The 24,972-nt window shown below is 37.8% G+C and overlaps 3 protein-coding genes across 3 annotated transcripts; 2 read left to right on the top strand and 1 right to left on the bottom strand.

Moving 5' to 3' along the window:
* The first annotated feature begins 30 nt into the window (after positions 1-30).
* On the top strand, positions 31-6,710 carry LOC146484487 (dol-P-Man:Man(5)GlcNAc(2)-PP-Dol alpha-1,3-mannosyltransferase-like). The gene is made up of 9 exons (XM_085104566.1): positions 31-211; positions 607-706; positions 2,167-2,314; positions 2,839-2,999; positions 3,460-3,580; positions 3,949-4,154; positions 4,981-5,045; positions 5,731-5,866; positions 6,034-6,710. Exons 1-9 carry the CDS (start codon positions 31-33, stop codon positions 6,206-6,208), a joined length of 1,293 nt encoding a protein of 430 aa, XP_084960692.1. The 3' UTR covers positions 6,209-6,710.
* A 3,054-nt stretch (positions 6,711-9,764) lies between these two features.
* On the top strand, positions 9,765-12,578 carry LOC146484486 (uncharacterized). The gene is made up of 3 exons (XM_085104506.1): positions 9,765-9,919; positions 11,329-11,511; positions 12,268-12,578. Exons 2-3 carry the CDS (start codon positions 11,329-11,331, stop codon positions 12,358-12,360), a joined length of 276 nt encoding a protein of 91 aa, XP_084960632.1. The 5' UTR covers positions 9,765-9,919; the 3' UTR covers positions 12,361-12,578.
* Positions 12,579-13,416: 838 nt separating this feature from the next.
* On the bottom strand, positions 13,417-24,959 carry LOC146484485 (delta-1-pyrroline-5-carboxylate dehydrogenase, mitochondrial-like). Its single transcript, XM_085104560.1, has 21 exons — positions 24,794-24,959; positions 22,790-22,976; positions 22,597-22,644; positions 22,107-22,180; positions 21,655-21,736; positions 21,417-21,497; positions 20,740-20,811; positions 19,960-20,125; positions 19,728-19,824; positions 19,363-19,413; positions 19,205-19,227; positions 19,035-19,082; positions 18,817-18,917; positions 18,086-18,133; positions 17,690-17,734; positions 17,066-17,151; positions 16,248-16,314; positions 16,067-16,135; positions 15,476-15,528; positions 15,176-15,294; positions 13,417-14,759 (listed from the first exon to the last, which is right to left on the bottom strand). The coding sequence occupies exons 1-21, from the start codon at positions 24,832-24,834 to the stop codon at positions 14,647-14,649; spliced, it is 1,671 nt and encodes a 556-aa protein (XP_084960686.1). The 5' UTR covers positions 24,835-24,959; the 3' UTR covers positions 13,417-14,646.
* Between the last annotated feature and the right edge of the window lie 13 nt (positions 24,960-24,972).

Here is a 24,972-nt window from a genome sequence, read left to right as displayed (position 1 = left end):
AAGAAAGTCGCCCTGCCGAGAACACTCTATATGTCCAAAATGGCGGTTCTTAAGAAAAGAGGGAAATCTAAAGGACCAGATTTTGATTTGCAGTTTCTTATTCAATGGCTAAAAAGGTTATTGTTTGATCCCACCAAGACCTGGATTGTGGCTCTTGGTCTCCTATTTGCAGAGATTGTGGTTAATGTTGTGGTCATCCGGAAAATTAAGTGTGAGTAAATTTCATATAGTTGACCTTTTTTCTGAATAATTTTTAGTTTATAAAATAGCTTATTATTTGCCATTCAGCTCATTGATCTCTGCAGTGGACTTGACCCAATTATGGTGCATGGATCCCATAGATTTAGTGATTTAATATACATATAATAAAAAGGAAAGTTTTTCAGCTTAAAAGCTCAATGTTGAAACAGTTCCAAGGTTCAAACTTTGCCAGAACTGATCTTTCATTCTTTGTGGCTTTATCTTAAAGTTGCTTTGAGTCACACGTTTGACCCTGTCCTCCCCTGGTAGGAACATTTGTGAATTTTTAATTGAGAAAGATCTTTCAACAGAAACCAGATTTAGGTTAAATTTTTAAAAATCAAGGGTCTTTTATATCTATTTCAGATACAGAGATAGATTGGGAAGCTTACATGGAGGAAGTTGAGGGTGTCATAAATGGAACATATGATTACGCATACCTCAAAGGAGCAACAGGTCCACTGGTGTAAGGGTGAATTTCTATCCTCGGTATCCATAAATATAGACAAGTACCATGATAGTCTGTGAAGTGAACTAGTTGCTTATACACCGCTACTGATTATCATATATTTAGATGCTAAAGTGAACCCATGAATTTGCTACTAAGCATTAGCCATAGTAAGGAAATGGGAGACTACACAAGGCATTAAGACAAAAATCTTCAACCACGCAACTTCACTGTGTTTTCAGGTCATGGCCATAATATTTTCTAATAACAGCCCTACATATGTATTTAAACAATAATAATGAATCAGAGAATTAACTCTACAGTGTATGTTGTAGAGCTAAAGTGAAACCATGAAATTCTCCCTGAGCATGAGCTCTAGTAAGGAAATGGGAGATCACACAAGGCTTGGCCACGCTGGGAAATAAACCTGCAACCTCTGGATTTGATTACTGTTGCTCTACCGACTGACTACGAGACGGGAGCAAGTCATGGTTGATTATGGTGGCAATTGTGGGAATGTAAATGTGAAGGGTACAAATAATGGATTTTGCACCACTATGACTAAAGCTGCCGTTACACGTTGAAACTTTCAGCTGAAACTTGTGTGCAACGGCGCTGTAAGACCGAACGAGACCAGTTTGACGAAGTGGTGTTACACGGTGAAACTCTTGTTTTTTCACCACTGTGACCGTTGCGAGCCGTTGCAGAAGTAGAAAGCCGTTCTACTTTTCGTGAAATGTGTCCCGTAATGGAAGTTAGAAAAAGTTTCACAAAACCGACGGTGTTGCATGGTGCAACGCCTGCTGAAACTTCTTTCACAGTGCCATTGCACACAAGTTTCAGCTAAAAGTTTCAATGTGTAATGGCGGCTTAATTACACAAATGATGGATCAAATGAACTCTGGTCAAGTTGAAATTTATTTATTAGCCACAAAATATATAAGATACATTAACAAAGAAAGAGGTAAGGAAACCAAAAAAAAAGTCTTCAGGGTTTATAGTATTGGGCTTGCTCATTAAAAATATTTGAAGGATATATAACAAATTACTCTGACTTAACTTAATTAATTATAGTGATACAGGACAGCTAGTATGTAAATATATACAAAAGGAAAAGAATATGAACTATTTACAATGGGAAGATGACTTATATGGAAAAAAATATAATTCAGTTCAGATAGTTGGTTCAGCTAAATTATATTTTCTAAGCTCTTTGTGGAGCTGGCTTTTCTGCTAGAGACTTATGTGCTTAACTCAAAGCAGTATATTACAGTGGAACCTTGATTTAATGAAGTGCCAGGGGACTACGGAAATTGGTTTGTTATATTCATTTGAGGGTTTGTTGTATTGAGATTTTTTTCCGTACATTTTAAAAGGCCAGGCTGGAGAATATCTTTTGTTATACTGAGGACTTCATCATATAGAGGTTCGTTAAATTGAGATTTCCACTATAATCATATGTTTTTGTCTTTCTGTAGTTACCCAGCAGGGTTTGTGTACATCTTTGCTGGACTGTACTATCTTACTGGCCATGGAACAGACATCAGGACTGCTCAATATATTTTTGCTGCCTTATATATTCTCACTCTGGTGTGTGTATTTGCAATTTACCAGAAAACTGCTACAGTAAGTATAGAAGATTGACTACTAGAAGTTAATAATATTTAATAATATAAGGACCATTCCTTCTTATAGGGGAAAGCGGAGGTGGTGGGTTTATTTTTACCTGAATGTTCCTAGAAATTCCAATTTTCAGATGATCCCTGCCCCCACCAAAAGAAAAACAACAACAAGTACAAGAGAGTGAATAGGAAAAATTGTGATCAAATGGTCATTCATTTTGTAACATTAATTCATCTGAGCATAAGCAGCTATGCGCTAAGGGATGGCGCAGTGGTGAGAGCACTCGCCTCCGGTTAATGTGGCCCAGGTTTGATTCCTGGACTCAGTGTCATATGTGGGTTGAGTTCTTATTGGTTCTCGTCCTTGCTTCGAGAGGTTTTTCTCTGGATACTCTGGGAGGAGGGATTTCATTTCAATTTTTGACTGAGAAAAGGGATGCTCATTTTAGAGGAGTTTGTTTGAGGAAGGTTTATTGATTTTAGGAGTAACAATATACATAAAGTTATTTGCTTTGCCTTTCTTTCCAGGTTCCTCCTTATGCTTTTTTCTTCATGTGCTGTGCGTCCTACAGGATCCACTCAATTTACATCCTGCGTCTCTTCAATGATCCAGTAGCCATGTTCTTTCTCTATCTTGCAGTCAGCTGCTTTGTGTCGGACTGGTGGAATTTAGGATGTGTTATGTTTAGGTAAGGGAGTTAGTTTCTAAGAAACTGCAGTGCTGTGTCAATGGGGAGTAGAAACATATGTTTGGTTTATCAACAGAGTTGAAAACTAAAGGAAAATTGGCCACTGTAAAGAGATTTGACATTTCAAATGTTAGCCCTTCATCAGTTGAGAGCAAATCAGATTCACTGTAATGAAAGGCTAACACTGGCAGCCAGTTGGTAACCAGCTATTAGTGGCATCTGTGGAGTACCCCCTGGGCTAGAGAGAGAGGATGTTGAGATAAGTTTCTTGGCTTGGGAAACAACACAACATGGATGCTTGCAAAAGCCATCCGAGAATTCAACCTGTGATCTTTTGATTTCAAGAGTCTAACCTTAGTAACCAGTACATTTGCTCAATTCCTCCAAACACTACATGTACAGTTGTAACCTTGACTGTGAATAATTCGTTGATTTTGTTGTGGTTGTTTTAATTTATTAGCCTGGCCGTCAGTGTGAAGATGAACATTCTGCTCTTTGCTCCTGGTTTGTTATTGCTACTTATGAAATCATTTGGTGTGTGGTGGACAATTCCCAGACTTGCTTTATGCGCTGTGGTGCAGGTATAGCAAAAAACCTTTAGTCACTAAATATGTCTTCTCACACACAACTGCGGTCCAATTGCCAACCGAAAAATCCCTACTACCATATTGCAACCTTAATTTCCAAAAGCTGGCTAATGGAAACTGAGACCAGAAAAAACAAGATGACAGGATATGACAACAGTGAGGTTTCACAGTTACTGTGAAAGACCTTACTGAAATTGAAAAAAAAAAAAACATCTGAAGGGTTGTCAGTAAAAACTGGTTTTTGGTCAGTGAAAGTCAAGGAAAAGACAGGAAATTTTTACTGTTTTGGTTAGTGGCAACCCTGCATGTCTGATTCCATGAGAGTAAATAAAGTTCAAGTAAGTTGCACTTTTCTTTTACAGCTTTTACTTGGCCTTCCCTTCCTCTTGGACAATCCAATCAGCTACATCACCATGGCATTTAACTTAGGGAGACAGTTCTTGTTCCAGTGGACTGTTAATTGGAGATTTCTACCTGAATGGTTTTTCCTCAATCGTTATTTTCATGTTAGCCTTCTTGTCTCTCATCTCACAGTTTTGCTGTTATTCTATCTGTACAAGTGGACTAGGTATGCCAGTTTTACTTCAAACGAATGAGATATTTTTTTTATACAGTTTTATTGGGTATAACTACAAATGAAAAGAGAACAAGTTATGAACCCAAGAGGGTAGGTGTGAATGGGACAAGAGAGCCCATGCAAGGCACCACCCTGTTAAGTTAAAACTATTATAACACCAGCGTGATGAAACAAACAAACAAAATTTATAGTAAAACTACATAAACCTAAAGACTAAGACCTGTGACAGGAGCAGGTTCTTACAAGTGTCAGAGTGCATGGTCTTTCGATATCAGAAGTTGACTGTAAAAGATGTGAAAAATTTGTTAAAAGACTGCGGGCCAGGGAACGGCTAGGAGTTCCTAAAATACAAGAGCAGTTCCAAAATTAACTATGGAATTAAAGAACGAGTCATCCCACCTCCTCACCCCCAAAAAGTGTCTTTTACAGCATTGGTGTCATGGGACCAGTTAAGGAAAATCAATTCTACTCAGGCTACCTTAAGCCTCGGGAAAATTTTGCTTGGCAGTCATTTATACTCATCTGAAAAACACACAAATTTTGTCTAAACACTATAAAGTAATAAAATATTAAAAGTCATTTGTAGCCAGCACCTCCAGTGAAAAGACTGGCTACTCAGAGTTTGGAAGGCTCTTTACTTTCTGATTGTCTACTTTACTTGTGCGTGGGAAAAAGTATATGGCCTTTCAGTTTAGACCCAAAAAATAATTGGGAAAAACAATTTCCCATTTGATGTGGGTTCTATTCAGTGTTATAAAAAATATTTCTTTAAAGAAGTTGACTGTGTTAACAATATTTATCTATTTCTTTTCCACAGAAAGTCAGAAACTCTACAATGTTATTTTAGAAGTCCTTTTCGAAGTAGTTCTTTAACTGCTAATCATATCCTTTAAAAATAAATAATTTTTGTAATAGAAAGAGATAAGACAGACACATTTCTAAGACACACACCTCTCTGAGAGCACCTCTTTAGGACACACACCTTCATCACAGACACCTCTCTAAGATGGTCACCTGTTCAAGACAGTCAGTCTCTAACTTTACCTCCCTTAATCCTCAGCAGCTGAGCACTGACAGTTCTCTCTTGTCTTTAAGAGGTGTTTGCCCTACAGAGCTGCTCATCCTAGGGATTTTTTTTTTTTTTTTTTCAAAGAAAGATGTCCACTTTAAACAGTGTTTGTATAAGGAGAGGTTTAGTCTTAAGGGGTTATTCAGAGCTGGCTCTGAACCCTTCCCTACAAATTTGTGCCTTGACATGCTGATTACAACTCAGCGGGTCACCAAGCTCATTTTTTAGTCATATTCCCCTAAAGCTAAAATTAGGGCTGTTTTAACAGGTTATATCATTGCTATGGTAACCTATTAAGTCAAAAATATGACCATAACTTGTTTACCAATGTTTAGGCATTTGTTTGAAACCATTATTGTTGTATCCATTGATAAAGAGTGGTAGTAATGATTTATCAAATTATAACTGAAGGGAAGTGCTGGAAATCATTGTGAGCCACCTTAAATGTGTCTATTAAAACAAAGTAGACTGCACCATTTCAGCCTTGACTGTGTCCACAGATTGTCTATGTGTTGTTTGTGTCTAACTTTATTGGCATGGCGTTCTCCCGTTCACTTCATTACCAGTTTTACGTGTGGTACTTTCACACACTTCCATTCCTGTTGTGGAAAACAAATCTATGGGTCTCCATCAAGTAAGTACCTTTTTTTTGCCTTCTTTTTTTACATCTTTTTCTGTGACCGGCTGGTTGCTCATTGGTTAGCACTATTCGAGACAGCCAGGTGTTGTAACAAACATGCTCATACTCAAATCTTCTGTTTATTAATTAGTTTTGTTTGTTTGTTTGTTTGTTTTCCCTAGGCTCCTTATCCTAGGTGTAATAGAGCTGTGTTGGAATACTTACCCTTCCACTGTAGCCAGCTCCATAACTCTGCACATCTGTCATGCTGTACTGCTGGGTGCCCTGTGGCTAGCTGAGCCGCTGTTTACTGACAAGACAGACAAATCACCCCGGGAAGAAAGCAAAAAGGAATAAACACAAAAGAGAAACAGAAGACAGAGAATTCAAAAAAATTGCAAATCGCTCGCCTTATTTCCCCTCTCTTTAACCCAACCCTAGTCTCTCAAATGCAGACTTACTGAGAGGATGGACTTTTGTTGCTCTTAAAGTATTCATGGTTTTCATCTTGCAATTTCATTATTTTGCCAATATCAATTCATAGGAAACAAAGTGTAGAGAAAAATAGAGTGAAGTGGCTGGCTAAATATCCAGTTCATTATTCTTTACTATTCAGCTATCAAACGCCCTTGGGCTTTCACCAAGTGAAGATAATTTTCTTGCTTTTCCTTCAAAAGTCGAGGAATACAAAATTATTATTATTATTATTATTATTATTATTATTATTATTATTATTATTATTATTATTTACAAAAACGCCATGAAATGTATTACACAATGAGAAATTAGAGTACTTTTTAATGTGAATGAAGAAACAATATTGCATACAAATAAAATAATATATTTTACATTGTACAAATCCCCATTCTTTGTTTTATACTCTACCCTTTACAATTTAAATGCAAGCTTAGTCTTAGGTGTGTCATCAGCATTTCAGAAGTAAAAAATCATTTCCTGTGATAGAGAAAGAAAGAGGAGTCTCTTGGTAGCTTGTTAGTGCAGATTGCGACCCGTCTCCTTTTCCACTGTTTGTTTTTAGTTAGGCAATTTTTCTCGTAGTTCGTCTCGCAGTTTTGTTTGCCACACAAGTTGCACCAAATGTTACCCGATATAGCATGCTCTGAATGAATATGCTTCACATTTTTATCGTTGTTGTTGCCACAATCGAGAGAGCTTATTTAGGAGTTCTCTCCCTGTGACAACGATAAGCGAACTACGCGTCAGATTTTAGCGTGACAGGCACTTATCGCAAGCCTCTGTTTTCGTTCGCCTTCCCAGAACAGAGAAAAAACTTTTCATAGCCACAGGAGGCAAGTTTACGAATTTAAGCGTCATTAATCGCTACTATAATTCGGTAATATTTTGGATAAACCTACGACAAGAAATAAATTTAACCATCGCTTTGTCCTGCCAACGATTACTCTCAATTTTCGTTTCCCTTGCATGGTAAACCATTCCCGGTGCAAGAAACGGGAAACCACATATTAAGAGGAAAAAGATCGCTGCCCTGGTCGCCCTGGGGGGTTTTGGGATACGGGATTTTTAGGGAAAAAATTAACGGGGTACAGGATATTTGGGGGGGGGGGGAAATGTACGGGATGTGAGATATTTAGAAAAGTGATTACGGGACTATCTAGTATCAAAGTTGTTAATTTTTGAAAGATTAAAATAGCTTCATTGATCAACATAAAACATGTTGCAAATGAGAAAAAGACTCCCAAAATGGATATGGTTGCCTTTTTGGTGTCAGGTCAACAAACAGTCTCAAGAAATCACAAATTAGAACCTCAGGGCTCTTTCGATCTGCCACTCCGGTCCTAATTATGCCTCCACAACGGTGAGCAGGCAAAATACTTGTAATAATCCATATCTCAAAGATTGTCTACTTGTTTTAAAAGGTAATTCCTTATACAAGTCTTTTAAAATACTCTGCTACATGTACTTTCCTTATACCACTTAATCGCACAACATCGATCAATAATCACTATGTGCCATCCCCGATACGGCTACATACCAGCAAATTACCATTTTACCCCCCCCCCCCCCCCTCCAATCATCAAGTGAATACACTGGTTTACAAATGCAAATTAGTTTACAGTTTGTTGATCATTTAGAGGTCAAGCAAATTTCCATGACACTTGTCTTAATGCTTAATTTTAATAAATTGACAGTTTATAAAGTCTTTTGGGCCTGGTTGTTCGAAGTCGATTAATGCAAATCTACGATTAAAAAGTTAAACGGTTTTTTCGATCTCACTTGTTGAAAATGTTTCTAGTAACTACCTTCAGTTAAAGTAAAAAAAAAAATCTCAAAGTCAAAACCTATGGGCCAAACTCTTGTTGTAAAAATGCTTATTAATTAGTAAATAAACTGGAATTAAAGTTCACACCAACCCTGGGTGCTTTGACCAGCCGGGCCCTGTTAAGAAGTAGCTCTGCTTAATAAAAAAAATTATAAAATAAATAAATTTCCGTGAGGATAGTTTCTGCACGCGGGATTCTTCAATTTGTCGCTGTTTCGAATCTGTGGACCTTGAACTTAAGACCTCTTGGCAAACAAATTCCTTATAATAAATACAAAACCGTGCAGCTAGACATACATTTGTACATATTTATAAGTGTCGTGTCCAAAGATACCGGAGTGGATTTTGAGATGGCTAATATTCGACAGGATATTAGTGCAGCAAATTTCTGATTTGTAGTTCAGTTTGGCCAGTGTTTACCTTTGCTGTTTCATTAAATATTCCGCATTATTTCCATCATAGTACTGATATATTCATTGATTACAGTTGAAGTAAACAGAGACAGGATTTCCTTGAAAACCCTGCTGGGCTTTTCGAAAAATATTCCTTGGCAAAGAGTAACAAAACTTCGATTACGTTTGAAATAATGGCTAATTTGAAAACAATGTTGAGTCCAAATTATTTCGTAAGCCTTAACTGCGTTTAAGGTTTCATTTATATATACATTTATTTATGTACAATAGTTCTGTTTTCAGGGGCACCGAACGAGAATATTTAAAGAAAATAATTCCATCGTCGTAGTCTGTTTTTTAATGTCGTTTTCTGGCTTTAGAAAGGCTTGTTCGTCTGTTCGGGTTTCTTTAGCTGAATTTTATTATTCGCAGAAAATTTTTGGCAAGTGGAATCCCTTCCCCGGAATTTACGAAATGTTTTTGGTTTTCAGAAACTCTTAGCTGAACATGTTTCACACTCTTAACTACATTTTTTGTCCCGAGCGGGTAAATTTCCCCATGTTACTTAAGTACCTGACCAAAGAAAACGTTACAGTTGCTACTCATAATTCAAGCCGAATTTCTGAAGCGAATTCGACCTTCCGAATTTATATTCACGAAATAGGTGATTGTCCCTAATGGATTTGTCTTTTCTTTGGTAAAACTCGGCGCTGGGTGCTATTTTTTTGTGTACTGTTTCAAATAAAAGTTACTCTGAATTTGTACGTGAGAAGCAAAGCTCTGCGAGCGGAATTGAAACTAGCTTACTCTTGGCTCACATCATCTAGTTGAACAAACTTTAGTATTTTCTTTCGTTGAAGTGTCTAGGTTGTGTAAACTCGGTCCAAATTCGTCCAATATTAATCAAATAGTGTTGTTGATAAACAAAATCATATGTCAATTGATTAATCCATCAAGCACTAGAAGTTTCAAAAGTTTTGGCAAATTGTTGATATTGTTTCGCGTAGTTTGTGGAGTGTGTTTTTGGAAGCAAAAAGTAGAAGCATGTTTTTTGTTTTTTGCTTAGATTTTCGTAAAAATAAACATTTTGAGCTAAAAAGCCTCGTGTTTTGCAAAGTAAACAGTATTTTGCCATTGTTCTATTAGCGTGCGCGAGAAATTAATCTTTACCGCAATGTCAACCTACAGACAAAGCTAGTAAATTTGAATTCCGAACATGTTACAAAGCTTGCCAACATGTTTTGTTCCCATTCATCCGGTATGCTTACCAAGTGAGTTCCTTTACGCACTCTCCTTGCAGTTTGAACTCATCAAGCACTCTGCCTGTTTCAGTGAAGTTGTTTTTGAAGAGCTTTTGAGAGCGTTCAAAGAAAAGTAAGTATCTTTTAAGTCATTCGTTTGACCTTTCAAAATCTTCTACACACTGCGCTACAGCAAGTGGTTTTTTATTGTCACACAGTACCTCATTGAATTGAACGCACTAAATTTTAAGAACTGCAAGTTCCTCGTGATATCTCTGTTCGAGTATTTGTGTCCCAATCAAAATTTGAAAATTCGCTATAGCAACAATTTGAAGTTTTTGTAGCCAAAAAGCGAACCACAGAATCTACAGAGCCACCGGTTTTACTGTAGCAGTTCTTTAGTCTAGCTTCTTCTTCTAAAATGGAAAACAAACAGCATCTACTGGAAAGACTAGCCTAATTTCGCTTTTGGGTCAGTTTTTCAATGGTTATGTTTACTAGAACTGGTATATAAGGTTTGTTCGAAGACATGTTCTTTAATATACGAGCTCATATTTGCATGCAGTTATAGAGTCTTTTTATAACAACTGGCAGTTTTTTGTTAATTTTGGAAGTCGGCTTGAAATATCATAAGTATTTCTAGCCGAGAACAAGCTCCTTGTAAAATTTTACCAACCGGCTTGCAAAAAAAAAAAAAAATGTGGAGCTAGATAAAGCTAGAAAATTTCGAACCACACTTCGCGCTTTTAAAATATTTGGCGGCTAGCAAATGTTATACCGTGATCAGCTTGGCCCAAGAAAACTTCTCATATTCATGGGACAAAGATTATCTAACCTCTATCAGCGACATAAGACGCTTCAATTTGATGACGTATACCTGTAATAAATAGCGTAAATAATCATTCAGGTTCGCTGATATTTCCACGTGCTTTCGATGCGTATGGATAGCTATTCTTGACTAAGCAGATTTAAATCAATCTTTTAGGCAAGAGTTCCGTATATCGTAAAGCTGAGTTTACCGCAATGGTCAGGTAAAATTAATCGATTATTGGTGAAAATAGTTGGCTTGTTGAAGTCCTTGAAAATATGAAAAAAATAAATAATAAATAAACACTTTCAGCCGGACTTCCTAAAATGTGAGATTCCTCTTCTGAAGCATGGTCCGGCAAACTTTCGTTAGGGAACAAACTGGAGTTTAATTTTACGCCAAGAGGTTTGAGAATTCCAAGTTGTCGCGTACAGAACGAGGGATTTTCAGTCCCCATGGACGCGCGCGAATCGAGGGAGAATCGCATACGTGCGCGCCAATCACGAGAGAAAATCGTGACGGCGACCAAAGTCAACACACTCGAAGTGTTTGCGAAAGGAAAAATCTCTCCCGCCACAAGTTTCCAAGCGGAAATATTTTCGCCAACAAGCGTGCATATTTTATTCTGACGGAGCGACTAAGCGTCTTGAGTTTGACTCCTACAGAATTTTCAAATCAGGATGGTCTCAACAAGTAGTTGTTTCATTCCCTTCTTGAACGTTTTATGTTCTCAGATGAAGCTCGCAGCAGTTGTGGTGGTGTTGATGCTGTTGTTCTACTTTGAACCAATCACGGGGCAAGGAAGACGGATGAAAATACTGAGCATGTGCAAGTCAAGATTCACCAAGTGCCAGTCGCAGAAAAGGTTCAAGCGTGATTACCAAGGAGGCGCAAAGTGTTGCGGCAGAGCTTGGACGGTGAGGCATTCAAATATTGCTTCGCAGCGGAGAGATCTGTAAAGTTAAATGCGAACAGAAAACCTTGAGAACACAAACAGCACTGATCACCCAATAGACTTCAATTGCAGCGCTCACTTATTCACAGAATCAAAGCTTAGACTGACATCCTTGTACAGCACAATAAACAAAACACTTTTGTCTAGAATTTCTCTTAGGATAATGCAAAACCGCGCGCAGAAATACCCACCTGCAAATTATGGTCACACAAACTTCGGAATAAGGTTTGTTTAGTATTTTTATTTCTGACTCTTAAAGTCCTCTTCTTCCCAATTGAGGGGGAAATGCAAAACATAGTACTGCTCTTTTAGCTACTGCTTTCATTTGAAGGTTCAACTGAGATGGAATCACCTTCTATAGCATAATAAACATTGTCACAGGAAAGTACTGCTCAGTAGCTTTCATTTGAATGAATGATCAGACTTTAGGATTTTATCCCAGACCCAAAAGTTAGATCCACCTTGAACAGCATAATAAACAGCACAACAGGAAAGTACTGCTCAGTAGCTTCACTTTACGATTCCATCCCGAGACTCAAAATTAGAACCATCTTGTACAGCAGTAACACAGAAAAGCACTGCTCAGTAGCTTTCATTTGAATGCTCGCACTTTCATCCTCAAGATGTTAGAGCAACATCAATCACACGATTTTAAGGTCTCACTTGCGGATGAGAGAAAAGTTTAAGGTTTAACATCTCCATATATCTTGTTCTTTAGGTTTGCCAGCTCCATCGCTTCCCATGTTTCAAGATCTGCTACAACCATTACAGGGGTTGTATGTGCGTCATGAGCTATTCCTTTTACTGTTGAGCAAGCTCCATGGAGATGCGCCCCTCAAGGCGCCCTCACATACTTGTTTAGTGCCTCTTAGTGTATTGCATCGCGTCTAGATTACGCAAATGATTTAGTTGCCAGGATTTTTTACTAACTTTGTCGGTCCACCGAGGCTTTTATTTTAATGTTCAAAGTCATGTTTCATTGCAAAATAAGACCTGGTGATGACTTTTGTCATTAAAAGAAGTTTTAAATAATTGTTGTGTCCTTACTTCTTGACTGTTTTTGGAGAAAGGGGGAATTTTGAACCACTAAAACACGCCTGATATTTAACAGCTGTACCCAGATTCAAATGAACAATATTCCCAATTTTTACTCTTCATTGAATGTACACATCAAGGTCTTGTCAACACACTTAATAGTTGGATCAACCTAACGGTCGAAAATCGTTGACGACCTTATCTGGAATTAGAAGTTAACCAAAGTTTCTGTCTAAAGGGCTTTCCACTGCTTTCTTTCGAACTAGCATCTTGAAAGATGCCAGAGTCAAAATACATGGAAACAAGAAATTCACTAAGGAATCCGCATGGCTTACGCCTACGAAACTAAAGAATGCTGTTCCATCTTTGTCTCTGTACTAATGAGAAGCCCAACGGGATAGCGAAAAGAAAATTCTGAAAGCGCAAGGGCTCTGAAACAATGAGATTACTGTCCAAGGAGAAGCATGACACCCGAAATTGTCTACGCGTAAACAGTAACCGACAACGCAGTGAAAATTCGAGTGCGCGTAATCCCGTAAGGGAGAATAGACTGGTTCCCTCACGCGCGTCCTTCTTTTTTCCCTTTACTGCCAAGCAGACTATTCTAACTTTAGTGTGCGCAAACGAAAACAGCGATTGCTCGCCCAGAAAACACCTCCACAATTGACCGCATTTCCTCCTCTCGTAAGGCCTAACACGACATGGTGTTACACTACATGCTACATAGAGCACAAATTCTAAATTTTCTCGATTTCAACCTAAAGAGTGTTTCGCGAAAACGTTCCGCGCACTCCGGACACTTGATACTTGTAAGAAAAAGAGAAAACAGTCGTAAAATGTGTCCACCTTTATTGTCACATGAAGACTGCTATTTTTCTAACCCAAAGGAAAGAAAAATATTTAACATGTGATCGTTGAAGAGCGAAACAAAGAATGACCTTAGTTCGCGACTTCAATTAGAAAATGCCCAGTATCTCATTCATTAAATTATCATTAATTAAAAATTACACATAAATAGATTGCGTGCGATTTCAGCGTCAAGCTAGCTTTTGAAGAGCGTAACAATCACCTTAGTTCGCAGTATCTCATAATATATAATTGGTCAGACAATTCATTAAATTATCATTAATTAAAAAATACGCATAAATAGATTGCGTGTGATTTCAGCGTCAAATGAATGTTATGTACACAAATTTCATTTAAATTCTCTGAATTACATTAAACCGACCAATTAACACTCTATAGCCTTTAAATATTATCACCCGCTCTCAACTCACAAAGATTCGCACCATTACAAATGACTTCAGCCCAGCCGGCAGCCATGTCGAGCACAAGTAGCTGAATTATGATTGTTCGGGTGAGTGTAGTCCTGAGAAGGACTGTTTGTGGTGACATTTGACTCAGGAATACACTCACCCGAGCAATCGTGCTTTACCTTCTTATCAATAGTCTGCCCTAAGTGTTCTGATAGTGGGCAGCGGCACTAGGAAGACTGCTATGCAAGCGAACGATAATTGTCTCCTTCTTCTGTATTAGCTTACACAAACGATTTGGAACGCAGGATATGACATCGTAAGTATTTTTAATAAATGTTCTCGTTGACCCCCTTGTTAAACTTTCAAAAACTTTCCTCTTGATTTCTTACTCTCTATTCTGTTCATTTGCGTCAAAGTTCAGTGGAACCTCGATTTAAAAATGAACTAGGGAATTTGGCTCAGTACCGTATATCAAGGTTCTGTTCGAGACATTTTAAAAGGCCGGGCTGGAGAATATCATTTGTTATACCGAAGACCTCGTTCGTTAAATCAAGGTTCCGCTGTTCTAAACTTTGAAACTAAAAGCCGTGTTAGCGTCACTGGTAAAGGCTGCGGTCGCATTCAGAGTTAAACTTGACGTTTACATCATTTTTTTTTTTACTGTTTCTTTATGCCCCCTGAAAATAGAATTTGATGTAAACTCCATTATGAACTCTCTAATGTGACCGCAGCCACAGCTAAGCCTCTTTTCCGTTTGTTTTATTTGTTTTTCGAAGTATAAAAATTAGCGTTACTATGGTGCTGTTTTAGCTCTGATGTGGGTACTTGTAATCTTCAATTGGAACGACAGTTTCTTTGATGCTCTGCGGAGATACCCATCTCATGATGTAATGTGAGCTGCCTGCCTTGTCATTTGTACCTAAAAAGAGAACATTAGGCATTTACCACGGATTAAAGAATTTCTGGTAAAGTCTGACGAAACTAAATTACAGAAAGCCTATCGACTGAAACAGCTAGACGCACAACTTGCTAAAAATGCAACCAGCAGCAAGCGCGGGAAAATGCAACCAATGATAAGCCAGGGAAAACACGAAACTCGCGGTATTTAAAGCGCGGGAAACATGCCACTGGTGTTAAACGTGGGAAAGCGTGCAACCGGTTACACAGCAAGCACCTTATGTCAGTCGCGGGAAAAAAGTAGCTTGCGGAAATTTAAAGGAAACATCACGTGAGCCATGTGAGCCAACTAAACACAGTCTTTTTTCTTATCTGATTGTTTGAGAAGACTGCGACTGCGTTGGTCAATTAATAGCAGCGTATAAAATTTTCACTCACCCGAAAGCCGCGCGCCTCCAAACGGCTGCTGTCCCACGACGGATCCTGTGGATTTGTCGTTAATGTAGAAGTTACCTGTGGCATCTTTAAGGGCGTCATGAGCTTCCTGAATGAAATGCCTGCAATTGAATTTAATCAAAAGTGTTCAGTTTAGAAAATTGTTTGAAGGCGTTAAACTAAAAATACTAACCTTCACTTAACGGTCAGATTTTTATCTCGAAGGAATTTTTCGACGCTGGTGAACTCAAAGTTTAAACTCGCCGCATTCACATGTGTCATATTGGAATGGAGAATTCTTACCTGTCTTTACCAAAAACTGCTCCAGTTAGCGCGAAGGGAGAAGTTTTATCCACCTATGAAACGCAAAATAACGTAAGAATATCGTTGGGGAGCAGGGATGGCGCAGTGGTGAGAGCTCTCGCCTCCCACCAGTGTGGCCCGGGTTCGATTCTCGGTGTTGACGCCATATGTGGCCTGAGTTTGTTGTTGGTTCCCGTCCTTGCTCCGAGGACTCGGAGTCACTCTGTGGAAGCCACTGAAATTCCCATTTATTAATTTATTTATTGTAAATGAAATTAATGAAAACAGAACTCAACAACATGCAACTCTAGCCAGGCGCGAGAAAGCCAGCAAGTAAACCAAGGCACGAGTGCGCTTGCTTTCGAATTTGATTGCTCAGCACCTGAAATGAGGTTTTCAGTGGAAATGTCTATTCAACAAACGGAAAATCAGAAGTCGAATATCTAGTTATCTAAGGGAATGCGTTATGTCATGATTGTATATCCAGTCACACAGTCGAGGATATACCGAAATTTACAGAGAACGCCGGTTCTTGCTAATGGTTGATTCATGACTTGATAACAGCATTTCGAAAATAACAAATATCCTTACCAACTCAAGAGTCTCTTTATATTTGTTATCAGGGTACACGTAAACGGTAAGAACTGGTCCAAAAATTTCCTGAAATAGAAAAAGTACAAACGTTTGTCAAATTTTCGCACTCAATAAACACCTCACCGATCAAATCTGGAGTAATTCAAAGGCGAAAAAGAAATTAAGATTGATGCTTTACCTCGTTCATGAGTTTGTCATCAGGCTTCTTCGTTTCAATGATCGTTGGCTCAATGAAATATCCAACACTGCAAAACAAGCAACGAGAACCAATGTAGGCGCATGTTTAAAATACGAAATTACGGCAAACCTTGTGTTTAGGCAATTTCTCGGGCCCGAAATGGTCGCAAGCTAAGCTCGGCTTACAAAAACTCGAAAGTCACAATGGGCAGTTTTACAATAGTCAGAAGACGAGCAACGGTCAGACAACTTTTTGGATGACCAAATCACCTTAGTGTGAAAACGGGGCACACACTATTTCTGACGAAAATCAGTGCCGTCTAAATTTGTCCGTCTGTAATATTAGAAAAGGTTCACAATAACTGACGACGCTTATGATGCCGTGCCACATATTGTTGCAATTGTTTGTTGTGCGTAGTGCTGCCTTCGTACGCAGCAAATGTTCATTTTGTAAAAAGGAGAAAGAATGTCGTCTTTTTGCAACAAGGCAGTTTGTCGCACGCGGAGTTGGTAACACGCGCAACAAACAATCGAAACTCGCAACGCAAAATTTGTTGCGCGCCAGCTCACATGAAAACGTTCGCGCATTACTTAGCCTATCGGAGACGTCCGCAGCCTAGCAAGAAAAAAAAAGCAGAATAGGTCCGTCATGAATACGATTACCGTTTATGCCGAAACTTCCAATTGGAATAGGCGGAAAGAAGCCAAAAGAAGCTAAAATTGCATTAACCACGTCCTCCTTCTCCAGTTCTCCTCAATAAACTCAGTATTTTTGAGCTCAGTCACGAAGTAAGTTCACAGAGTAACCACCAGTTTTACCTGTCGTCACATTTTCCTCCAGCCACAATACTGAGATCAGGGCTATCCTTGGCGTAATCAATGTAACTTTTGATGCTCTTGTATGACTGAAAAGGAAAAACAAACGACAAAGGTCAATTCTCATCTGGCCACAGGCTACCCAGGTTGCTGGAGGTGTACATACTCTTATAGCATAAAAGAAATTAAGAGTATTCCTAGTATCCTGGGTGGGATAAATTACACCCAGAATTCGTTTCAGTTCGTTCACAAACATGAAGCAGCTACTTTACACCTAAGCCTATTTAAAACTGCTGGAATTTGCAGTAAGCACATCTTTTCCCTCATTTTGTAACACATTCCAGTGCTTAATAACTACATTTCAGGGTCAAAATTCATCAAGATGCACCCTTTAGGCAGGTCTTCACTAATGACGCAAGTACAAGCACAAGAAAAGGAAAAATATTGATCATCAAGCCTGTTTTGTGTTTATGCTTGCGTCGAGGCTGTTTTCACGTGAATAAGCGCTCTGACTTAGCACGCTTAGCACGTCTGTCTGTTTCCATTTCTCTCTTCCCCTTTCTACATTTGTAACTAGTGATTAGCAAAAATAATATCCAATAAAAATCGGCTCTCATTCTGATGTACCTTATCATCTATAACAGCTGACACAAATGTATCGTAGTCTTCTGGCTGTAAAAAAAAAAAAAAAAGAAGAAGAAGAAGAAGAAGAAAAAATTCATGATAAGCATGAATAAGAAACCACATTTACGTAGTTACCACGGTTTTGTGGTGACTCTGAACAGAAAGAGATTCGATTGCTGACATTTTGAGCGTTAGCCCTTGGTCAGAGCGAATTTGGTCCCTATTACCTTATCACCTCTAGCTGTTGATAAACTAAACATTTGTTTCTACTCCCCACGGATGCAGCACCGCGTTTCTTTAGAGACTAAGTACCCCCTCCCCTTTATCTAACGGTTTTACCCCCCTGTTGGCACTCGGGTCTTCAAATGTACTTAGACTCAGTATGAAGTTAATACTTACTGATCCCAGCTTCAACTCTTTGTGCTTCTCAACAAGACCTTCCTTAACCTGAATCAAAGTAAAAAAATGAGCTACTATACATTCAAGAAAGCCCAGAAAGATTCAATCTTATAGCAGTCAAAAGGTGTGCATTGCTTACATCTTAGCTGGAGCAAAAACTGTAGTTTTCAAGCAAGAAAATTTGGTTTAACCCTGTAAGCCCCAATAGTGATCAGCATATGACTTCTCCTAACAGTATCACTACTTGATCAAGCATACAGGTTATGAGAATAAGAGAACTGATCATTTAACACAGATAGCACATCTGTACATTGGGGCTTAAAGGATAATTAGATATTTGCAGCCTCTACTTTGGTCCAAGTTAGCGTCAGACCAGCCAGGATTATGTGATTCACCATCTCTTGAACCGTTTAAGAAGCAGTCAGAAAACTAGATCTCGAGAAATTAATTAGCAAAGATTGTCAGATCTCTATTTTATGTAATTTCTTTAATTACTGTATAAAGTTGCCATTTTCGACTGTATTTAATTAACGTGTCGGTACTGTCTGTAAATGTTCGACTTTTGGGGAGGGGTGGGTTAGGTTTGTAAATTTTGGAACGATTAGTTTAATATGTATCTTTTGATTATAAATAGTGTCCTGACTTACTGGGCAACAGCTGCAGTTGATATTGACACTTGAATATAAGTTGTTACATTAGCTGAAAACACTGATCAATGGCAATATCCTCACCTCTCCCCAAATTGATTCTGGAACATAAACTCTTGAGCATGCTGAACACTTCTGCCCTCCATAACCATATGCTGATCTGATGGTGCAGTTAACAGCCGTGTCTGGTTAAACAGAACGGTAAATGAATTTGATATTGCTTGGTCAGTCCAGTAAATTACTTACAAAGAATAAACCACAGGTGCTGGTAATGGGAAGGTATTGGAACAAACTTTTATTACCAACATCAGCTGACGTGTGTATAAAATGAAAGTTTTTCCCTCCACATTCTGCAAACAAACAAAACAAAATCATATGATATAAACAGATATTTGGTTCACTTTCAAAATTTTGAAGTTATTGACACAATTTTTTTTTAAGGAAATCAATGTCTGCTGCAGACTGAACAAACCTCCAACAAGTCTTGGGTAGGTTCTGTAAAAATAATAAAAAAAAAACGATGAGCAAGTAAAAATGAAATCTGATGAAAATTAATTCCAATTCATGACAAAGTAATTTCTGACAGTATACAATACCCATTTCAAAAGATTTTATTTCACTTCAACATACCTGTAAATATCTATGTTCTCTGCAACTTTCTTCCAAATATATCTGAAGGTTCTGGAAAAGCAAAAGTGTGGAATTAGCCTTTAAATTCAAAGCGTACACTAAACCCAATAAAGTGTAGACAATTTAATGAACTATTAACACCTGCATAATTATAGGCCACATTTTATTTAGAAACACAAACAAGATAAAATCTAAGGATGTTATTGAAGCATTGCTTACGTAATTACAGGATATTTGTCAGGGTAGGGTTTCAATTCCACATAAATCACAACACAGTTTAAAGTACCCTATCATTTGGTAGGTATGGGACAAAAACAAACTACCAGTAATTAAAAGGATTAATCAATTCAGTTGCAATAACTTACCCAACACTGCCCGTAAAGTTGATTCCTGCCAAATGAGGTGATGAAGTTATGCTGTCACCAAATGTTTGTCCAGATGAGGGAAGAAAGTTCACCACACCTACAATGGTATAAGTTACACACAGTGAGAAAGAATCACTTAGTCCGCATTTGTTTTTGCATAAAATATGCTAAATACATGTAATATGCATGTGACATTCACAACCCATTCCCCACTAATGTTACCAAGAATTACCATCAGGTACTCCAGCTTCTTGGAAGATCTTCTGTACAAGGTAGGAAGCCAGGATTGCAGTGGATGCAGGTTTCCACAGCACAACATTGCCCACTATAGCAGGAGTGCCAGCCAAGTTTCCACCAATGGCAGTGAAGTTGAAAGGAGAGATGGCAGCAACAAAACCCTGAAGAAAAAGATGTTGTACAATTGTACCCTGTAACTTCTGCTTCAAATAGGATTCTTTGATGGGGGGTAGGGGAAGCAAATTTAATGGCTTTAAAGAGGTTTCATATTTAAAATTAAGGAATCAGATGACCTGACTGGAGAAGAAACAACTACCATTAGTAAAAATAAAAATAGCAAAACAAAAATAAGTATGCAACAATAATTGAATACACCCGTCTAGTGCTGGACAGCGGGTAGTTTTTTCTCTTTGAATTTTTGTTTTGGTAATCAGCATTGTCTTCATCCCTGATCTGACTGAAGAATCACCTCAAGGGGGTTACCTTTCAGAGAATGTAATGTGCACAAAAGTCCTTAATTTTTGTTGGGGGTTTGCTTTTTAAAATGGAATAGAATTCTAAGGGTGGAACAAGTAAAGATTACTCTGAGATGGATAAAAGATGGATATAATCCTCCTTTACAGGTAAAGTTCCCTAAGTCAACTGGTCTAACTTTTATTGCTAAAATTCACTCAGCGAAGTGGACAGACAGTCCACTTCGAAGAGAGCCTCTTTGAAGAAAGCTCACTATTCCAGCTTGCCCTCTAGTGGTGCCAAAGTTGATTGATAACCTTACCTCCAGTCCCCTGTAGACAAGTCTGTTGATTACACCTCTTGGTTGGTGCAGTTCTGGGCCTTCATACAGTTCCTGTAGTCAAATTCGGATTTAGCTAATCTTCATCCTACATTTCAATATCTAACACGAAAAGTCTAACAGGGGAAAGTGGGTAGAGGGCTACACCATATAATGGGCCATACAGTCAGAAAGGTTCCGTCCAAGAGGTATGCTTCTTCTCTGTGACAGTATGTGGAGGGTAGGAAAATTTAAATTTAGTGTTTATAGGAATAACTGTGAACTGATCAATAACTTGTCTAGCGAAAATTATTTCCAAGTATAAGAAAGAGAAGCATTTCAATCAATAAGCAAAATTAAGCAGCATTCCCTGTTACAAAATACCACACAAAGATTAACAAAGATTACGCTTCCCACAGATCTAGAATGATAGTCTTGCTGTACTATTCTTCTGTCTTTAAGTTAATATCTTTGAGGTCTAAGAATGGACCAGGTATAATTTTTTGTTTTATGTACATGAAAGTGGTACCATTTCAAAAACTTGGTATGCGAAGAGAAAGGGGTTGGCTCAATGTTGGGAAGGAAACATTTTGGGCAAACCAAAAGAGCGTCTGTGAGGGAGGCTAGGGGTTGAACCTCTAGGTGGAGCCTCCCCATACGAAACTTGGGATTTGTTGTACCTTGGCATAGTGAATCCCAAATCTGTAAAAGTCAGCTATCTCTTGAATGCAGTCAATATCTGCCTCAAAGGCAGTCTTGGCCTGGAAAACAAAATGATTAAGAAGTTAACTCACTGGGCAATACATTATACAGAGGGAAGTGAAAAGGAATATATTTATTTCCTGTAATCATAATTATGTTAGAAGAGCCAAAGATTGCTACATGTAGGGCTAATGCTAAACTGTAGATAATTCTAACCTGTCCGACCATTGTAGCAGCCAGACACTGAATTCTGTATTTTCCGGTGATTAAATCTGCAACCTTTTGAAAAATGGCACCCCTGAAACATTTTAAAAGGAAGGAAATATGTGTTAGTAACATAATTAAAAAAAAACACCTAAAGCACTTCCCATTCAGCCAAAATTTTTGGTTTAAATGGTATGCGTGGATCCAATGGAAAATTTCCAGAACAAACAGCGCACCTTTGGATGTACTTAACCACTTTTTCTGTTCCAGTCAGTTGGAAATGAGGAGGAAAATTTCCAAAAATTCCATTGAATTTTGGCTATTTATAAAAATAGAAAGCAGTACCCCTAATCTTGAAAACATAAATAATAATTTCTTGAGAAACACCTTCAATTGGAAAATAAATATAACTTTTGAATGTGTGCTCTAAGAATGTGCAACGGAGAGGAATTTAGACTTCTCACCTGTGTTCATGGGGAGTTTTTTCCCATTCCTTTCTGGCAGCCATTGCACTGTCAATTGCTTGCTTGACAACTTCCTATTTAAACAACAAATTTATGACAATTAAGAACAACCTCAATCAGAAGTTTGGTTGTCCATTGAAAGTTCTAAAATTAATAAAAACTGAACTTGACATTTTGACCATAACCTAAAAGTCAGAAGAAAAATTAGCTCATCTTGGACACAATCTACTCTTCAGTAAATTAAATAAGCTGTCCCAAATATAGGTTACCTGCTTTCAAGCTGCCTTAGAGTGTGTGGTAAGTATTTCAGACTGTAGCGCTTATAATAAACTATTTTTAAAAGTTCAAAAGTTTGATTTAAAAATAAGGGTCTGATCTTTGAATCAATATAAACCTATAAGGCTTGCATTTAGGATTTTATTGTATCTTTGACTGTAATGGACAAACAGTTGAAATTTGAAGACTATGACCAACAACTTGCATGCATTACCTCAGATGCCATGTGATACTTGGCAATCTTCAGCGAGTGGTTGTATGGCTGTTCAGGCAATAAAAAAGAAAAGAAACACAACTTTTTAATTAAGAACAACTGACAACATCCATTTACACTTACGAACTTTACCACTGACATGAGGAATACCCACCAAATATAATGGAATAATATAAGTAAGAATTTGCCTTACCGCTACTTGGTATAGTGTATTACCAGTGTGGATTTCTTTTCCACCAACAATGCAAGGAATTTCTAAAGTTTCATTTTGCACTCTCTGGATTTCTGCTTTCAACTTCTGAAGGTCGACACTGTTTAGATTCAGGTTTGTTGGTGGTTCATTGGGAGGTAAAGCTGCAAAACTTCTTGCGCCAAGGATTCTACATTGAAAGGAATATAATGTTATTGACTAAGGGTAATAGTAAGATAACAACTACAGGGTTCTCTGTTTATATTTGGAGTAACACACAGGCCTCCTTTTGCTACTATGCGCACGTTCTGTATATCTTGTATTAGTCAGAGAACCTCTAACTTCCTACAGTCAATTCACGTCATGCGTGACTGGTATATTTTTGAAATTTGAATGGAGTTTTGAAATTTACATGTCAGTTTTTAACATCACCCAGCAAGATTTCAGAGTTCCCGTAGAAATTGCCCTAGTTTATTGATGGTATAAGGCTATGAATTTTTCTTACAGCATTAACCCTTTAAGCCCTAAGGCAAAACGACATTTTCTCCAGATCCAAGACTACAAGCTCAAGGGCTATGTATGATATACCATTTTAAAGCTACTCATGAGTGTATTTCATAACCGATATAATTATGAACGAGAAAAGTTATGGCTTTGAGATAAATGGCCTTAAAACGTAAAAATTTAAAACTTCAAAAACGTCCCAATCCTTGTGTATATTAGGTATACCCCTAAACTATAGCTTATTTTGCAGGTCTCAACATCTTCATTAATGTGAGAGATGTCTTAAGACCCACAACTTCTAGGGGAAAAAAGTTGAAAAGTTATGGGGGTGGTCAACCATACCACATATGGGAGGGGGTTAAGTTTTTATCCTTTTAATGAGTAGATTTTCACAAGACCATCTTGGTGTCAAAAATTCATAGAAATCTGTCAAATATTGACAGAGTTGTGGCATTATGTGCCAAATGGCACTCTTAGGGATTAAATGGTTAAGCTTTTCAAGAATTACAATTGTTTTCCAATTGTTTCTGTTAATGCATCTTTTTTGGAAAGATTTCCAGAGAAATGTTCAACATTCCATTCACATGTTGGACATTACAAAGAGAAATTTGAATGTTCATTTCATTCTCGGAAATACTGGTCACGCGTGACGTGGATTGACTGCAAGGAAGTTGCCTGCTAAAATAATTATTTAATTAATCTTCTCCGAAAATGTTGCTGAACAACAATGTTGGATTAAATTAGCTAATTCAACTTGCAAATAAATTGAGCAACAAAGTTGTTTTTAAGTTTACAATGGACTAGCCAGAACTGAAACATTTCTGGACTGTATCAATAATTAATCATTAATAAGTAAATGCAAATACATTCTGCATACTGGACTACACCCAAACAAATTAAACACAATTGAAAATAAAATTTTAACTTAAAGCTTGCAAAAGAATAACATTAAAACCAGGCAACATAGCAAGTAAACGAAACTTGTTAGAAAACATCGATAATTGATTATAACTGGATAACACTTGGCTTTGGCTGGTTAGTACCGGGCCTAAACGATACTTTTGGAAGCGAAACTCGTGATCAAGGGGCGGAAGTGAAAAATGACGCACTGCAAAACGACTTGAGACAATCCACGCTTATTTTACTTTTTCATTTACTTTCAATGAAAAGTTTTACAGAGCGAGGGTTAATTAAACAACACTGAGGACTTTGTAAACGTTCCCGACATCACAGACCTATCAGTTGAGCTCAATAACGTTACTTTACAGTTAATTCAGCTACATTTACTCTCACAAACAATCTCAAGACTCGTAGAATTTAGATAATTTAGAAGACAGACGGATACCGATTCTTATTGAGTCTACATCCTATGTACAACATTAATTGTATCAGGCGAGTTGAATTTAATTAATGGTTTATCGATGGTATATTGCGTAAGATGAATGGTTCGCCACACTATAGCTATCAACATGGATTTCAACCAAGAAATGAATGAAAGCATACCTCAGGGCTTGACTCCTGAAAGCTTCCCGCACTGACAACATGACAGAAAGCTAAGGGAAGAGAACTATACAAGACGATTCACGATCTCCTGGAAACTGCGAAACGTAGTAATGAAGAAATGTAGCAGGAAATCGGCATCTTTTTGACAGGCACACTTTTGTTTTCTCCAAATATGGTCA

This window comes from Pavona decussata, unplaced genomic scaffold (assembly GCF_977016875.1).
Source record: "Pavona decussata unplaced genomic scaffold, jaPavDecu1.1 SCAFFOLD_32, whole genome shotgun sequence".
Lineage (NCBI taxonomy): Eukaryota > Metazoa > Cnidaria > Anthozoa > Scleractinia > Agariciidae > Pavona > Pavona decussata.
The sequence above is the reverse complement of the archived record's forward strand: the minus strand, read 5'-3'. Positions and strand labels throughout refer to the sequence as shown.

Excerpts from the sequence above, each read along its gene's own strand:
- LOC146484487 (XM_085104566.1), top strand. The coding sequence starts at position 31 with ATGTCCAAAATGGCGGTTCTTAAGAAAAGAGGGAAATCTAAAGGACCA. Across the intron at positions 707-2,166 it reads GGAGCAACAGGTCCACTGGT|TTACCCAGCAGGGTTTGTGT; the intron begins GTAAGGGTGAAT and ends GTCTTTCTGTAG. Across the intron at positions 3,581-3,948 it reads CTTTATGCGCTGTGGTGCAG|CTTTTACTTGGCCTTCCCTT; the intron begins GTATAGCAAAAA and ends TTTCTTTTACAG.
- LOC146484486 (XM_085104506.1), top strand. The coding sequence starts at position 11,329 with ATGAAGCTCGCAGCAGTTGTGGTGGTGTTGATGCTGTTGTTCTACTTT. Across the intron at positions 11,512-12,267 it reads GTTGCGGCAGAGCTTGGACG|GTTTGCCAGCTCCATCGCTT; the intron begins GTGAGGCATTCA and ends CTTGTTCTTTAG.
- LOC146484485 (XM_085104560.1), bottom strand. The coding sequence starts at position 24,834 with ATGTTGTCAGTGCGGGAAGCTTTCAGGAGTCAAGCCCTGAG. Across the intron at positions 19,414-19,727 it reads AACTTTACGGGCAGTGTTGG|AACCTTCAGATATATTTGGA; the intron begins GTAAGTTATTGC and ends TTGCTTTTCCAG. Across the intron at positions 18,918-19,034 it reads ACACACGTCAGCTGATGTTG|ACACGGCTGTTAACTGCACC; the intron begins GTAATAAAAGTT and ends CTGTTTAACCAG.